The 15,942-nt window shown below is 61.6% G+C and overlaps 1 protein-coding gene across 1 annotated transcript; it reads left to right on the top strand.

The window, feature by feature from the left end:
- Nucleotides 1-11,695: 11,695 nt before the first annotated feature.
- TBX10 (T-box transcription factor 10) lies at nt 11,696-15,344 on the top strand. The gene is made up of 7 exons (XM_070487463.1): nt 11,696-11,907; nt 11,986-12,087; nt 12,525-12,696; nt 13,891-14,046; nt 14,333-14,400; nt 14,609-14,742; nt 15,109-15,344. Exons 1-7 carry the CDS (start codon nt 11,696-11,698, stop codon nt 15,342-15,344), a joined length of 1,080 nt encoding a protein of 359 aa, XP_070343564.1.
- The last annotated feature ends 598 nt before the right edge of the window (nt 15,345-15,942 follow it).

Raw genomic sequence — 15,942 nt, 5'->3', positions numbered from 1 at the left:
GTTCATTGAAGACGCGAGTATTTCCCTGCCCAAACCACACCCAGTCTTGCTCCCTTTGCCTTCTTTGGCCATTAGTTGCTGTGGTTGAGATAGGGGACAAAACCTCCAGGAAAACGTGGCTCCGGGGGGCCACCAGGGCGGGAGAGCAGTCCCAGAATGACATCATAATGGCATCTGCAGTCAAGATGGCTTTTTCCCCACTCTCCGTTGGGCCCATACACCTCGCCCCTTTCCTGCCCTGAGGCAGTTGGCGCAGGGGTCAAGGGCACAGGGACTGGACTCAGGCAGACTTGGCTTTGAATCCTGGCTCTGTGATAGACAGGCTGTGTGATCCTGGGCATGTGTGAGCCATCTCTGAGCCTCAGCTATGGAGTAGAGCTGTCAGTAGTACCAGCTTCACGGGCACCTGGGGAGGATGAAAGGAGACTGTGCATGGTGAGCCCCCGCCCCGCACCCCTAAAATCTCTATAATGGGTGTTCTTAGTCCAGTTAACGGTAGAGAAACTGAGGCTCAGAGAGACCGAGTTTTTAAGTTTTGAAGCTTCTGAGGCTTGGTTGCATTCACACCCGGTCTGTCCACTGCAAAGCCCACAGGCGGAGCAGACGTCTTGTCCTTGGGGCCCAGAGAGGGTAGAAAACTTCCTAGGGTCACCCAGAGAAAGCTGGGGCCCTGTCTCCTGGAGTCCAGCCATGAGCTGGGCTCTGCACCGGCGTGCCCAGCATCCTGCTCCTTGAGATGGCAGCCTCTCACCTGATTGGTGGAGCAGAGTCACGTGACTGCATCCTAGCTGCAAGGGAGGCTGGGAAGCAGGTTCTTCCTTCTACCCCAGGGAGGCTGCTCAAGAGAGGCCACGGAGTCACAAGTGTCCCCTATTCACTCCATCCTTCACAGTCCCAGGCTTTCGCTCTTGCGGTCGTGGCTGACGGGGCCCAGTCCTGGAGGCAGTGTCCTCTGGACACGGAACAAACTGTCCTGCTTTTTACGACCCAGCAATACAGAGGTTCCGAGAGCCTTAAACCCTCTGCCTTTGCTCAGGCTGTTCTCCCCTCCCAGGACGCCCTCCCTTCCCGCTCCAACCCGGCCCCAGCCCCACGCAGGCACTGCCTCCCCCAGGAATCCATCCGCAGTTCCAGACACGTCTCCGTGGCCCTCATCCAGCTCATCCCGCCATGGTCCCACCACCTAGGAAGCTTGGGTTCACGTGCCCCCACTGCCACAGCGTTCCTGGGGACCTGTGGGCAAGTCCCTTAGCTTTTCCAAATCCCCATTTCTTATCGTGTAGAATGGGGCTCCCCCCCGCCTCTTAGAGTTGGTGTGTGGGTTAAGTGGGATCACACGTGTCTGGGACCCAGGGGTCCCCACTCCAGGATGCAATGGAGTCCAGACTCTTATGTACGTCGAGCCAGTGTCGGGCACAGAGGCCCTGCCGCAGGGGCCCCCTCCCCCCCCCAGCCACACACCTCCCAGAGCTTCCCAGGGCTCCGTCATGGCCTCGAGGTCTGTGACAGCAGCCTCTCCTTGTCCAGCAGTCACCACATCCTGCTGCCCCAAGGCTTGGGGGCAGCCCCAAGGTCCCTCAGGGCTCAGCTTCAGCCATAGGTGTGGGTTCCACTGTGGAACCAGCCACAGTCCAGAGTGGGCCATTAAGAAAAAGGACACTATGGGAAAGTCCTCCTCACCTCCCACCCCAGGACACCAGGGCTGTAGGAAGAAGTGGGCAGGGTGGTCCTAAGGGGGACGGAGGAACAGGCTGCGATGAGGGTGCTGTGAAAGGCCAGCAGAGGGGGCAGGTGAGCAGAGGCCAAAGCGGGCTCAGAGCCTGGGCAGGATGGTGGACGCTCAGGCAGGACGCTCCAAAGCGGCTGGACGGTGGCCTTCAGGCGTGGCTCCCAGGTCACGTGACTCTCCTGGGCCAAGTGTTGTGGGTCAGTTCAGGTTCTGACCCTTCTCTGGGCCTGTTTCCCCACCCGCAGTGAGGAATTTGGACCCACGGTGCCTCCGCCCCCATCATGCCAGGGTCTGCTGTGCATGTGCCTGTTTCCCAAGCTTGTGCTGGAAACTTTGCTCCTTCATTCCTCACAGCTGCCGGGCTGGGAGAGAGCCTCGCTCTCATTTCACAGGCAGCAGCCAAGGCTCAGAGAGGCCACTGACTCTCCCCAGGTCACACAGCCTGTCAGGGATAAGTCAGAGTCAAGGGCTCTGAGGCAGTACACATATCGGTACACACAACACAGACGTGAATACACAGATCCTCAGACACGGAGATGCTGGCGTGTACACACACGCATGCACACACACACACGCACTCTGTCAGGCCTGGGGGCTGCTGTTTCTGGGAGCTCTTGCCCCAGCTCCATTCTATAAACACCCTCTGAAACAGGGTCGCTGGACCCCAGCTAAGGGAAGTGAAGCTTTCCAGGACCCCCAGCTGCTGTCCTCTCCAGAGCTGGAGGCCTAGCACCCCCTGGCAGGCAGCACCCTCGCCCCCAGGAACCCCCAAAATAGCCAGAACTGCCAAGCAAGGACTTCCTTCCTTTCCAAGAGGCCCAGCACCGAGTCAGCAGAAACCCAGCCCCCCGGGGTGGGCCCCTGGAACAAAGACCACAGCTTCTGACTCGGAAAGCAGGGCCATGAGACCCCCGCCCCGTGCAGGGCAGGGAGCAGGGACTGGGAGGGGGGCAGACACAGGCTCACCCGCTGACTCGCTCCACCACCACCGCCAAGTCCTTCCACCTCGAGCCCAGGTCCGCCCCGTGAAAGGAGTGAGTGAGGGCTGCCCAGCCTCTGCGGCTTCCAAGGCCCTCCTTTTGCTGAGGCTCCAGATCCCAGGAGGGGGTGGCCTCTGGAGGGAGCTGTTAGGGAGCCGCAGCCCCTCGGTGACCCAGGCTCACCACCCCCACCCCCCACCCTCTTAAGGTGCCAGCTGCCCTGATGGGAACCACAATCCCACAGTCAACGGGGGGGAGCACAGGAGAGCGGAGGGGGCCCAGCCTTCCTCGTGAGTTGTGAGTGATCTGAGCAGTTGCAAAGAGGGCTGGCCTGGGGGGGCCCAGCCACCGGAGCCCTGAGCTGGTGGGCCTGGTTCTGGAGCAGGGCTGGACCAGCCTGGGAGGCCCAAGTCTGGTGGTGAGGAAGGCCTGGGACCAGATGCCTGGAGGAGGCCCAACCTCAGGGCCCCAGGGCCTGGCGTACAGTAGGCACTGGGTGACCGGACTGGACAGTTCACTGCCCGGCTCTGCCTCTCTCCTCAGGGACCTCTGGACCATCCTCAGCTCGCCCCCAAGAGCTGAGCTGGGGGAGGGACAGGCTCCCGGGCCGGGTGCAGGGGGCTTTGCCTCCATCCTTCCCCCTTGAGGGCAGCAGGGAGAGGATGGGCCCAGACTGGATGCCCCTGGGTTCCAACTCCAGCCCCACCTCTAGTGTCCTGCGTGACCCTGAGCGTTCTGCCTGAGCCTCAGTTTCCACCTCCCATAAAATGGGTCTGAGGGTCATTTCCAAAACAGAGCAGCTGAGGCATCTGTGTTACACCTGTCCCTGGAAACGACTCATAATACTGGATGAAATCGTTTGAAATTTTGTTTAAAGCATCAAAGAGCCATAACGCTGGGATGCCACAGATCATAGCCCTTCATGGTCAGCGTGGCCTGGGAGTGACCCTGGCCCCCTGGGGGCTGCAAGGACAGAAGCATGTTGCTGAGGGGGTGGGGAGAGGGGGACACCTCATCTGGATGGGTCAGGGAGGGCTTCCTGGAGGAGGCAGTGTCTCAATCAAGTGGAGAAGGAGTTAACCAGGTGAAGGGAGGAAAGGAGTTTCCCGGGAAAGGCCCAGCAGGTGCAAAGGCCTGGAGGTGAGACCAGCACGATGCTTGGAAGTGTGGCTGGAGTGAAAGCTGATGTGGCGGCAGGCAGGGCCAGGTGGAGGGTTCGGACTTTACGGGGGCAGTGAGGAGCCAGCGAGGGCCCTGAGCAGAGCCAGCCACAGTGGCCCTAAGGAAGAGCCGGCGAGCTGCTCTGACTCTCCTGCAGCGTCTCAGGGGCGCTCTCCCATTAAACGGCTGATCCCTGACCGAGACCGTCGGGGCCTGATATTCCATTCCTGCCCCTGCAGAGGTTCCGGCCCTGGCCAGTGCTGCCCTTCTGCCCTACCCAGCCCCTCCCCCCAGGCCGGGCAGCTCCTGAGGCCTCAGCTCCTGACCCTTGTCTCAGGGTCGCACCCACTGACTTGTCTTGGGGGTCCCACTGTCTGACTCTGACCATGACCCTTGGCCGGGTTCTTCACCTTGACCCCCTGCCCAGAACAGCTGTCCAGGAAGAAGAGTCACAACGGAACTCAGGAACTCAGCAACTCAGTGGCCAAGAATGGAACAGGTGGGCCGCCACCGGGGGGAAGGGGGCGGGGCTGGGTGATGGGCGGGGCCTGGGGTCTGGAGCACCTCCATCTGGGGCACCTGCCTGACCCTTGTTCTCCGGATCCCCAGCCCTGGAGCTGGGCCCCCAGCCTCAGGGCGTGCCGCCGGGCCGAGGATGAGAGCCTTAGTGGCTGCAGCTCTGGACGTCACTGAGCTCTCCAACCAGGGCGGGACCGCCCCCCCCCCCCACCCCAGGGGACTTGCCGGTGGGGGGATGGGGAGGGAAGCGAGGCCCAAAGAGGAGAGGCCGGGCTCACACAGCCAGTCTGCCACACAGGCACGCCCTTTCCTGCCTTCCAGATGGAAACCTACAGACTCCTGAGTTCCGTGGACTTCCCCCGCCCAGGGGCCGGGGACCTGGCAGGCACCGTGCATCCTCAGCTGCAGGTGTGGCAGGGGGAGGGGACTCCTGGGTCACAGGCTTGGAGGTGTCAGGGGAAACTGAGGCCCAAAGGGAGGGACCACAGGTGCCTCCCACAAGATCACCAGCACCTTAGAAACAGAAGCAGGAGGACAGGAGCCCAGGCTCCCTCCTGCCTCCCCGGGAACCTCACGCTCAGGCCTGGAACTCGGGGCCACAGTGATCGTCACAGCACCCATGGAAGGCACAAGGGGACTCCTCAACAGTCTGGACACGGCTCTCCTGGCCGCCGAAGGCAGAGGGAGGGCGGGGGTGTGGGGCAGGCAAGCCCCAGTTCCTCTGCTTGGAGGCGCAAATACAGAGCCCTCTCTTTATTTTCCGGTTAATTTCCGATTAACTCCTTGAGCAACCCTCTGCACGTTAGTTAGCAGAGAGTCCAGCGTCTCCTTCTCCAGGCCTCCCCTTCCTGAATGTTCCCGGAATCGCGCGGTCCTGCTTCTACGCCACCAGAAGGAGGTTGGGAAGAATGGGCGGGACACCAGCTGCTGCTCTGTTGCTGCCACATGGGGTCGCTGTGGGCCACAATCCACGCTCTCCGTGGCCCTTGTGTCCTGCAGGGCGCCCCAGCCTCCTTAGTAATGGTACCCCAAGCTCCCCACCTGGCTTTCAGAGGTGAGAGGGGCTTCAGAGGGGGCACCCCCTCACCAGTGACCAGCCAGAGCCTCCTCCTCCATGATGAGTCCCTGTGGGCCAGCAAATTGCCAGCAGAACTCCAGTGGAACTCCAACTTCCCCTCGGATCAGAGGGGACCAAGGAATGCTAAAACTCTGCAAGGATGGGTTTCTGTCTCAGGGGTCTCCGCCTCCTTCCTCCAGGGAGGACCACCTCTATGAGAGGGAGTCCACCGTGTCCCCCGGGTCCATCAGCGAGGCTGCCCACTCTGAGAGGGGCATTGCCTTCGTCCAGACTGAGCAGCTCACGTTCTCCGTGCCCACCCTGCCAACGCTGGCCCCCGCTGCCACCCACCGTCCCTAACCCGGGCCACACCTGCCCAGCCTCAGCCCTCTCATCTGAACAATGGGTCCTGAGGCACAATCCCCAGCCCACAGCCCTTCGCCACCCACTCTGTACCATGTTCCTTGCCACCCCTCACCCCTCCATGCCTCAGTTTCCCATTCTATAAAATGGAAGATTTCCAGGGTCCATGGCTTGTATCCTCTGTCCTGCGTGGCCCCTCTCTGTGACCTCGGGATCTGGGGCAGGTCTGGCCCAGGGTGATCTTGGACATGCTGTGTGTCCTGGGGCCAGTGGTGACTATCTCCGCACCCATGCTTGTCCATCAGGGCCCAGAGGGAAGATCCCATAGTGTGTGGGGAACTTGGAAAAAGAGTGTCCTGGGGCCAGCAGAGGGACTTCCAGAGGAGACGGTGACCCAGACGGGGGCCCCCCAACCCCCTACACTCCCAGCGCCAGAGAGTCAATCTGGGAGAGCAGAATCATGTGCCCGCGTATGTGCACATGTGGTTGGGTATCCGTGTGTGTCCCTGCCCAGGTGCTGTGTGTGTGTGTACGTCTTTGCACACGCGTGTTTCCGAGAGCCTCAGTACCTGGGGCGTTCTTCTGGGGGGATCTGTACGTGGCCGGCACATAGCCCAGCATTTCCAGGTGTGTAATGAGGCTGCAGCCCATGGGGGCTCACGGCTGGGGCAGGCGTGCAGCTCAGCAAGGCTCTCCCCACCGAGCACGGCCCGTCCAAGCACGGGGACGCAGGGAGGCAGTGTCTCAGCTTGCGGAAGAAAGAGGTCCTCCCAGGGAGGCCAAGCCCCCAGCACCAGCCCAGGACTCTGCATCAGCATCGGTGGGGAGCAGACACGGGGTCTGCTGCTGGAGGCCCCTTGGTCCTGACCCTCTCTCCAGCGTGTACACAGCAGGGCTGAGCTGGGCAGGGTGGGACAGCATCCGGATGCAGCCTCACACTGTCCACACCACCCGACAGCGGGGCTGGTGGCACCCAGGGCGCCGTCCTCTCTGGGCATCACTCCCCGGCCCCTCTGTCCCCCTGCCTGACTCATCCATCTCCCTGCGGCCACGGCTGCCTCGCCGCCTCCTGCTATTGAGCAGCGAGATGAGAAGGTGTGAAGGATATGGGGGCACCAGGGACGGGCTGGCAGGCAAGATGGATGAGGGGGCAGGGGGCCAGCAGGGGCCTCGGGCAGGAAGGGCAGGCCAGCCGGGGAAGAGGCTGTGCAGGGAGGTGTGTGCATGGCGCGTGTGTGTAAGACAGACAGTGTGTGTATCCGTGCATCCAGGAGCTTGTGCATGTGCACACGAACAGTGGTGGGTCCTTGGGCCTTCAGTTTGTCTGTGTGCCCGTGGGTCGGCGTGTCAGTGTGCTCATGCACCTGTGTGGGGGGGGTTTCCCATCACACAGAAGAAAGGGATGTGCAACACATGTGCACACACACACACACACACACACACACACCAGGAGTCAATAGAACCCTGGGCTGGCCCGCCCCTGGGAATCTGGGCTAAGGGGGAGCCACTGGGACAGGTGCGGATCCTCCACGCGCCTCCATCATCTCTCCCATTTCCCCTCTGCCCCCCTGCGGCTTCTGGGACAGGGTGGCATGGCCACACCTCACTGGGTGGCCCCGGGGAGCCCTGGGATCCTCCATCACAAGCACAGAGAACCGCCTCCCCATCTTGCCTGGCAGCAAACCCCAGAGCGGGTGCAGCCTTCCTGCCCCCGCCAGGCATGGGTCTGTGCCCAGGTCAGCCCACCCTCTCCCGACAGGACCCTCCCGGCTCGCAGGCTGGGATCTGAGGCACAGGGGACTGAAGCAGCGGCATCTCTGAGCTGAAGAGAGGAGAGGTCTGCCCGTGGCCTGAGGTTCTGGGATGTCACACTCCGAGAGAGGCAGCTCCTCCGACCCTCAGCCCCCGGTGCGCCCTCTTAGGTATGGGTCTCTGGCAACCCCACGTCCCCAGTGCTAGACTCTGGAGGAGGTGTGTGTAGGGGGGGTCCCACTCACCTTGGGGACCCCAGTTGAGCATGCCCAGCCTAGCCTGGGGTGCTCCTGCCTAGTACTCTGGCCTGGGGGCTAGCCTGAGATGCTCCCTCCCAGAACGGGCTAACGTGAGATCTAGGCAGATGCCCCTCCCTGGGCCATATGACAGGGATGGAATGACCAAACAGCACTCTTAACTATGAGCTACCAGCTTCAGGGGATCCCAGCCTCCTGCCCGCCCGACCAGTGATCCGTGTGTGCCCTGAATGCCCAGCCCCGGACAGGCGGGGACAGCCTGGAGAAGGCGTTGGTCAGGCTGGAGAAAACAGACAGATACATGGGCAGAGCAGACACCTGCACCAGAGGTCTCTGACCTGGGCCAGTCTCCTGCCCTGCGGGGACTATGTAGGCATCGTCACCCAGGATGGGGACAGCTTACTGCTCCCAGGCTGGGCCAGCCCGTCCCAGGCAGAAGAGATTATGCACTTAGTTCAGTTGGGGAAACTGAGGCACAGGGACTGTCAGGAGGACCTGGCTTCCTGCCACCTAGTCCGGGGCTCCGCCCCTGCCGGCACTGGCTGCTGCCCCCTCACGTTTCCTCTTCCACTTTCCTGTAATTGGACACTGGCAGCCCCAGGTCGGGGGTCTGGGTCCTGGTCAGAGGGCACCACCTCTGCCATTCAGCCCTCCATGCTCTGCCCTCCTCCCGCTATTGTGGCCTCTCCACCCTCCCCGCAGCCCCATCGGCCCCAGCCCCTCCAGTCAGCCAGGCCTGGGCCCCTGCAGATCACACAGCGCATCCTCAAGACGGGCCTCCCGCCCCGGCACCTGGGCCCATTGATCAGGAATGGCTGGGGGGCTCCTAGCTGGGGAAGGGAGGGAGCCAGGAGGGGGGACCGGCAGCGGGAGAGGAGGCTGTGCGACGTCAGAGCCTTCCCACCTGCCCTCCTCCCGCACAGCACCGCCCTGGAGCTGGACGAGCCCAGCCAGTGGCCGAACACAGTCCAGTCTGAGGGCGTCTTGGAGAAGCGGTCTCGCACATCCCAAAGCCAGGGTCCCACCTGCAGAGCAGGTGCCCGGCTCGGGTGGAGAACCAAGACCTGCGCGATCTAGGAGGGAAGGACGGCCCTGAGCGCCCGAGAGCTGAGCGGTGCTGCTGGACGGACCAGGAGACCAGGAGCGGCTGACCACCCCTCGCAGCAGGCAGGGGCCCCTCGGGTGGCAGCTGCAGCCCGGCCCCTGCTGAGCGGGGCCTCTCCAGGAGCTGGACGTCCGGGCTGTCCCCATGGCAGGTACAGTGCAGGCAGCTGAGGCGGCCCTATGGGTGGGCTCAGGCTCCAGGGTGAGTGGGGCAGGGTAGGGACTGGGCATGGGGACCAAGGAAACCCCACTAGACCCAGGCCCTGGGCGAGGGGGTGGGGCAGGGGCACCCCAGGCTGAGCCCTCAGGTCCTGCGAGGGCAGGGCTGACGGGCTTGCAGCCACCCCAGTGTAAATATGGGGGTGCTGACAGGCGGGGGGACAGAGCCATTTCTGGGTGGTGACAGCCTTGTCAGGCATGGGTGACCTAGGGCCTGTCCCCTCCGCTCTCTGGGCCTCACCCTTGACTATCAAGATGGGGGCTAGATGAGAAGCCTCTACCTGCTGCGTCAGACCCGACTTGATACCAGTGGGACACTGGCAGCTCCTGACCCAGAGGGGCGCTGGTTTCTAGAAGAACCAGGCAGAGGACGGGCCCGTCCCCAGGGTTCCTGAAAGCACTGAGGGCCAGCACATTGACCAGAGTGGGCAGGGGGTGGGCTCAGAGAAGACTTGGGAGCCAGTGACCAGCCTGAAGCCCCCAGGCTGTGAAGCCATGAGCCTCTCCCCTTGGGACCCATCGCCGTGGACCCTGGGCACTGGTATTGGTTATCTGGAGGATCTACTTGCCCCACAGGGCAGCTGAGCTACCGGCAGGGCCTGTCCAGGCGGTGGGGACATCAGTCCATCCACCCTTCATGCCCCTCTGGGGGAGGCAGACCTGATGTAACCCATCCCCCTCAGGGGGACCCACCGCCCCCAGACTGCAGAACTCCCAGGGCCTTTAGTGAGGTGCCACTTCCCACACTCTCTCAGGGCTGTTAAGGATGGGGCCACGGAGCCTGGGCCCCTCATTCTCACCAGGCACCCACTATGCACCAGCTCTGGCCAGGCACTGCCCACCTGTTAGCTCATTACACGCTATAAGGCCCCAGGACTCTCCCTCCCCCGTCCACCTATCCGTCCATCCAGCCAGCCAGCACCGAAATCCCACCTCTGCCCAGGGCGTCCTGTGGTTTTACCAGGCCCTCGGCCCCTTGGGGACTGCTAGAAACTAAGAGTCTCTTTTTCAGGATATTTTCTCCTAGTTTTAAATTTTTAATTGTGGTAAAATACACATAGCATACAAATTAGCATTTTACCCATTTTTAGGCGCACCGTTCAGCAGCATTAAGTACATTCACATTGTCGTGCAGCCATCACCACCGTCCATCCGGGACTTTTTGCATCTTGCAAAACTGACACTCTGTCCCCATTAAACAGTCAGTCCCCACGCCCCTCCCCCAGCCCTGGCACCCACCATTCCACTGTCTGTCACTATGAATTTGACGACTCCAGGGACCTCCTATGAGTGGAATCATGCGATGTTTGTCCTTTTGTCGCAGGCTTATTTCACACAGCATAATGTCCTCCAGGGTCATCCACGTGGTAGCAAGTGTCAGCACTGCCTTCGTTTTTCAGGCTGAATAATGTCCCATTGTCCGGATAGAGCACATTTTGTGTACCCGTTCATACACTGATGGACACTGGGGCTGCTTCCACCTTTGGCCGTTGTGAACATGCCGCTGTGGCCACCGATGCCCTCGTCTGTTCAGGCCCTGCTGTCAATTCTTTGGGGATGTGCCTAGAAGTGGAATTGCTGGACCGTATGGGAATTCTCTCTTTAATTTTTTGAGGAACTGTTATTCTGTTTCCCAGCGACTGCACCATTTTATATTCCCACCAACATTGCACAAGGGTCCTGATTTCTCCACGTCCTCGCCGACATTTGCAATTTTCTGCTTTGGGTCTTGTTTTTTGTTTTGTTCTTGGCAATAGCCATCCTCGTGGATGGAAAGTAGTATCTCGTTATAATCAGGATTTTTTTTTTTTTTTAACCAGAAGGGTGGAGGGTGGCAAAGCTTTGGGCCAAAGCTCGTGCTAGGATTACAGATCAAAAGATGGGATCTTAAGAAAAAAGCGAGGAGGCCAGAGAAGAAAGATGTTAGGATGGGCTTCCGGAGGCAGGATTTGGGCAGGGTTTCGAGGTCAGAGATGGATGAAAGTCGTTCGTAGTAATTCAGAGATCTCCTCTCAGCTCAGTTCTCCTTAAGGGGACCAGGCAGTGGGGTCTCCAGGGAGCTGAGAAAGACCCCCAACCCCCACGCCCACCCCCAGGGCCTCACGTGAACCATTATTCATTAGAGGTGTCATTTATGAAGGGCCTCCCATGTGCCAGGCCCTGGGCGTGTCCTCACAAATCCTCACATTGGGCGTGCGAGGCGGGTATCAAGAACCCCTCGTGATGGATGTGGGAACTGAGGCTCCAGGAAGTGAAACAATTTGCTCAAGGCCACAAGGTCCCCTGATGGCTCAAAGATTCCCTGGGAGCTTTCAGGGAGCATTTACCTCAAGAGGTGATGCTGAGTCAGGAAGACTGTGGGAACACAGGCCTGGCAGTCAGGGAGGGCTTCCTGGAGGAAAAGGCACCTAGGTGCAGCCTGAAGGGTGAGGGCTGGCTGGGTGGAGTGGGGCTCTGTGAGGGGAGCAGGGTCCCAGGCTTCCATCCTCTCTCCCCAGCCTTCCTCTCTGCAGGCCTTGGGGTACTTGCAGCCTCAGAGACCTACCCCCTGCCCATGACCAGCTCTAGCTGGGAGCACCGGCTGGACTCCCCGTTCCCATCGGGCCCTTCCACCGGCTCCACAGAGGCCCCAGCTGTGGCTGAGCCCACTGGGCAGGGCCCCAAGAACCCTTGTGTGTCCAGTGTGACGGTCCAGCTGGAGATGAAGGCTCTGTGGGAGGAATTCAACCAGTTGGGCACAGAGATGATAGTCACCAAGACCGGCAGGTGTGAGCAGCGGGGGTGTGTGTGGTGGGGGCTGGGGGCCGGAGCCGAGTAAGTGTGCTGAGCCCCTCCCTCCCGCAGGAGAATGTTTCCCACCTTCCAGGTGAAGATCCTGGGCATGGACACGCTGGCTGACTACGCCCTGCTCATGGACTTCGTGCCTCTGGATGACAAGAGATACAGGTTTGGGGCTGGCCAGGGGGAAGCGGCTCAGACCTCAGGCGCTGAGATGGAAAAACAGACCCCTACCTGCACTCTGGGCAGAGGCAGGGGTCAGCTGGAGCCGTGCCAGTGAGGCCTGTCCTGGGGCAATAGCGGGAGGCTGGATGGCAGGGGGAAGCTGAGCTCAGGCAGCCGAGCCTGAAGTGGGCAGTGGGCTAGCCTGGGCGGAGTGAGCTAGCCCAGGGCAGCAGGTGCGGCCACAGGGAACTCAGGGCTGCACAGCATTCTTGGAGCCTCTGGTTCCTGGGGTGCGAGATGGGGACAGTGCATGGGCAGTCACGGAGACGGCGACAGCCCCTTCCCCTGTCAGCCTTGGCTCCATGGGGGCAGCGGATGAGGCGCCGTTGGCTCCATGGGGTGCAGACGGGGCACCCTTGCCACCTCGCTCTGCTTCCCAGGTACGCCTTCCACAGCTCGGCCTGGCTGGTGGCAGGCAAAGCGGACCCGGCCACACCCGGCCGCGTGCACTTCCACCCCGACTCGCCGGCCAAGGGCGCGCAGTGGATGCGCCAGATCGTGTCCTTTGACAAGCTCAAGCTGACCAACAACCTGCTGGACAACAACGGCCACGTGAGGCCTGGGCCACAGTGGGGAGGGGTTGGGTCAGGGCAGGGGACACTGGGGTCTGATTGTGATGAAGCCTGGAGCCAGGGCTGGCCGGACCTTTGATGCCCAATGGCCTTGGTGCCTAGCACCCCCACCTGCTGCTGGGGCCAAGTTCACCTGGCTGGGGGTTGGACAGTGGAGGGGACGGTCCAGGCAGGTGGGGAAGTGGGCTGGGGGTGTGGGATTGTCCCAGCAAACACTGTCCTCCTTGTGAACAAGGTTTATGAAACGCCCAGCATGGGCCAGGCCTGTTGTAGCTGCAGGAACACAGCACTGTTGACACTTTGTCAAACACACAAGGTCCCTGGCTCGTGGGGCTCACCTCTTGGGGTAGGGGAGACAGTAAGGATCCAGAAGACTCTGCATGCAGTGTCTCAGAGGGTGACAAATGCCAGGAGAAAAAGGAACCCAGGAAGGGGGCTGGTTTGTTGGGAGAGAGGCTCTGGAAGCTGCTGAGGGGCTGTTTGAAGAGGAGTGGAGAAGGGAGCCTGCGCATATAGAAAGGGGAGCTCTTGCAGCCAGAGGGAACAGCAAGTGCAAAGGCCCTGAGGCTGGAGAATGTTGGGCAAGTTGGGGGAACTGCAAGGAGGCTCCCGTGTGGCTGGAGTGGATGGAGGAGGGGTGGAGGGAGGAGAAGAGATCCTAGAGGCTGCCAGGGCTGGTCTGCCGGGCCAGCCAAGGGGATTCTGGCTTTTACTCTGTGCGGGGTGGGAGCCCCAGAAGGGTTTTGAGTGGGGGGTGACACGCTATGGCTCACGGGGGTTGTGTGTGGAGAATGAACAGAGGGGCCAGGTGGAGGCAGGGAGACCAGTCAAGAGGCAGCTGAGGAAAGAGGAGAAGAGGATCCCCAGGAGAAAGAGGATGGTGGCCAGCTGGGGTGGGAAAGGTGGTCTGATTCTGGGATGTTCGGCAGGAAGAGGCGACAGCTGGGACGCGGGTGTGAGGGACAGGGGAGCGGCAAGGATGCTCAGACACAAAGGGGCCTTCGACACAGAACTGCAGCCTCTCAAGTTCAGACCCTGCGCCACCATCACAAGAAAGGGGGGCAGCAGGCCCAGCATGTTCTCTCTGTTCCGGGGAGAAGGGCTTCAGCCTCAGTGAGGGTTTGCTGCTGCCCGCCCCCCCCACCCCGTCCACCCCCTTCCACTCCCCCCACAGATCATTCTCAACTCCATGCACCGCTACCAGCCCCGCTTCCACGTGGTCTTCGTGGACCCACGCAAGGACAGCGAGCGCCATGCCCAGGAGAACTTCAAGTCCTTCATCTTCGAGGAGACCCAGTTCATGGCCGTGACGGCGTATCAGAACCACCGGGTGGGTCGGACCACAGCTCCTGACGCAGCTGCCAGCCCACTTCACAGGGATGGAGACTGAGGCCCGAGGCTTTAGCCGCTACATGCACACAGCCGCCTGCCCTTCCCTCCTTCCCTGGGACTCCGTGGGCATCTGCCCGCAGTCATTCCCCTGCCTTCACACTACGGGCTCTGTGGTTCCTGGGCCGAGGGACTGGGGGTCCCGAGGGGACAGGGTGGCTGAGCCTGGGCCCCATAGCCTTTCTCCAGCTCAGGGCTGACCTCTAATTGCACTTTCTCTTCTGCAGATCACCCAGCTGAAAATCGCCAGCAACCCTTTTGCCAAGGGCTTTAGGGAGAGTGACCCGGACTCCTGGTACCGTCCGGCCCTGGCCAGTTCTGACCTGCTGCCCTACCCCAACCCCTCCCCCCAGCCCCAGGCAGCTCCTGAAGCCTCAGCTCCTGACCCTTGTCTCAGGGTCGCACCCACTGACTTGTCTTGGGGTCCCGCTGTCTGACTCTGACCATGACCCTTGGCCCGGGTTCTTCATCTTGACCCCCTGCCCCCTTCCTGCTTGCCCCAGCTTCAGGACTCTATCTCCACGGCCCCTGCTCGGCGTCCCAGCCCGGAGCTGCAGCAGCCTCAGCTCCTGCCCCACAGAGCAGGGAAAAGGTTTGCCCTCTGGCCCACAGACACAGAGGGACCAGAGCCTGCACGGTGGGTGGGGAGGGAGGGGACGGCCACAGGGCCTCCAGGAAGGGGCTTCAGCAAGCCCACTGGGCACCTGTGTGGACAGAGAGGTGGGGGCAGAGACTTCTAAGACGATATGAGGCCCAAGGCAGGGACAAGGTGCTGAGAGCAGGGGTGGGGGTGTCAGGTGGGCTTCCCGGAGGAGGTGGTTGCCAAGCTGGGCCTTGGAAGACTGAAGGGTTTGGACAGAGAGAGAAGGTAGGGAAGGAATTCTAGGCAGAGGGGAAAGCAAGGGCAAAGGCTGAGAGGTGGGCAATTTGGGATGGGAGGAGCCAGGATGACTGATGATGTGAGGGGAGGTCTGGGGTCCACTCAGACCATTGCCTCCCTCAGATCCCAACAAAGCTCCAGCCTCCACCTCCAGGACCCCTGCCCGGCTCCACCATCAGCTGCTGGCGCCCCCTGAGGCTCTGCTGACCCCGGCCACCTACCGGCCCCTTACCTATCAGGGCCTGTACCCCGGAGCCTCAAGCTCCCTCAGGAACCCAAGAGCCAGACCAACACCGTACCCTCTTCCCAATCTCCAGGCTAACAGGGATCGGGGGGGCTGGCCCTCCCAGCTGGGCTGAGGCTTCTGTCCCCCACCACCATGTGCCTGGGGCCTGGCCAGGACCCATAGTGATGGTGGGAGCCCTGTGGACAGAGTCCTCTTATCCTGGATCCCACCCCCTCCAGCCTCCTCTGCAGAGACCCCTCCCCTCCCAAGGAAAGCAGGGGAGGCCAACCCCAGGGAGGGAGGCTACTGTCCAGAGTCACAGCAAAGCTGAGACCGTGCCAGGCTTGGAACCAGGCCTCCCACCTCCCAAGCTGCCCCCTTCTGCCTTGGGGGTGACTCCTCCAAACCATGCTTTACCTCTCCCTCCCCCCCAACATTAAACGATTTGGCATGGGTGGTCAGAGCACTTTTGTCCTTGGGGGCGGGATGGAGGGCCTCAGGAGAGTAGCCGAGTGGCAGGGCTGAGAGGGAGGCTGGGGTTCCTGCGCCCTGCCCTGTGTGGCCGGATGAGGGCCAAAACCGGCTCAGAGAGGCACCGGGACCTGTTCACAGTTACACAGCAAGGCATGGCCGACACCTGCCGTCTAGGTGCGGTGCGCAAGGCTGGGCTCGTCTGGTCTGGTCCTCGGAGGGATGCAGAACCACGAGAGGCCAAAGTGGGGGTGGGGGAG

The sequence above is a fragment of the Equus asinus genome, chromosome 17 (assembly GCF_041296235.1).
Source record: "Equus asinus isolate D_3611 breed Donkey chromosome 17, EquAss-T2T_v2, whole genome shotgun sequence".
Taxonomy (NCBI): domain Eukaryota; kingdom Metazoa; phylum Chordata; class Mammalia; order Perissodactyla; family Equidae; genus Equus; species Equus asinus.
The sequence above is the reverse complement of the archived record's forward strand: the minus strand, read 5'-3'. Positions and strand labels throughout refer to the sequence as shown.

Excerpts from the sequence above, each read along its gene's own strand:
- TBX10 (XM_070487463.1), top strand. The coding sequence starts at position 11,696 with ATGACCAGCTCTAGCTGGGAGCACCGGCTGGACTCCCCGTTCCCATCG. Across the intron at positions 11,908-11,985 it reads ATAGTCACCAAGACCGGCAG|GAGAATGTTTCCCACCTTCC; the intron begins GTGTGAGCAGCG and ends TCCCTCCCGCAG. Across the intron at positions 12,088-12,524 it reads CTGGATGACAAGAGATACAG|GTACGCCTTCCACAGCTCGG; the intron begins GTTTGGGGCTGG and ends TCTGCTTCCCAG.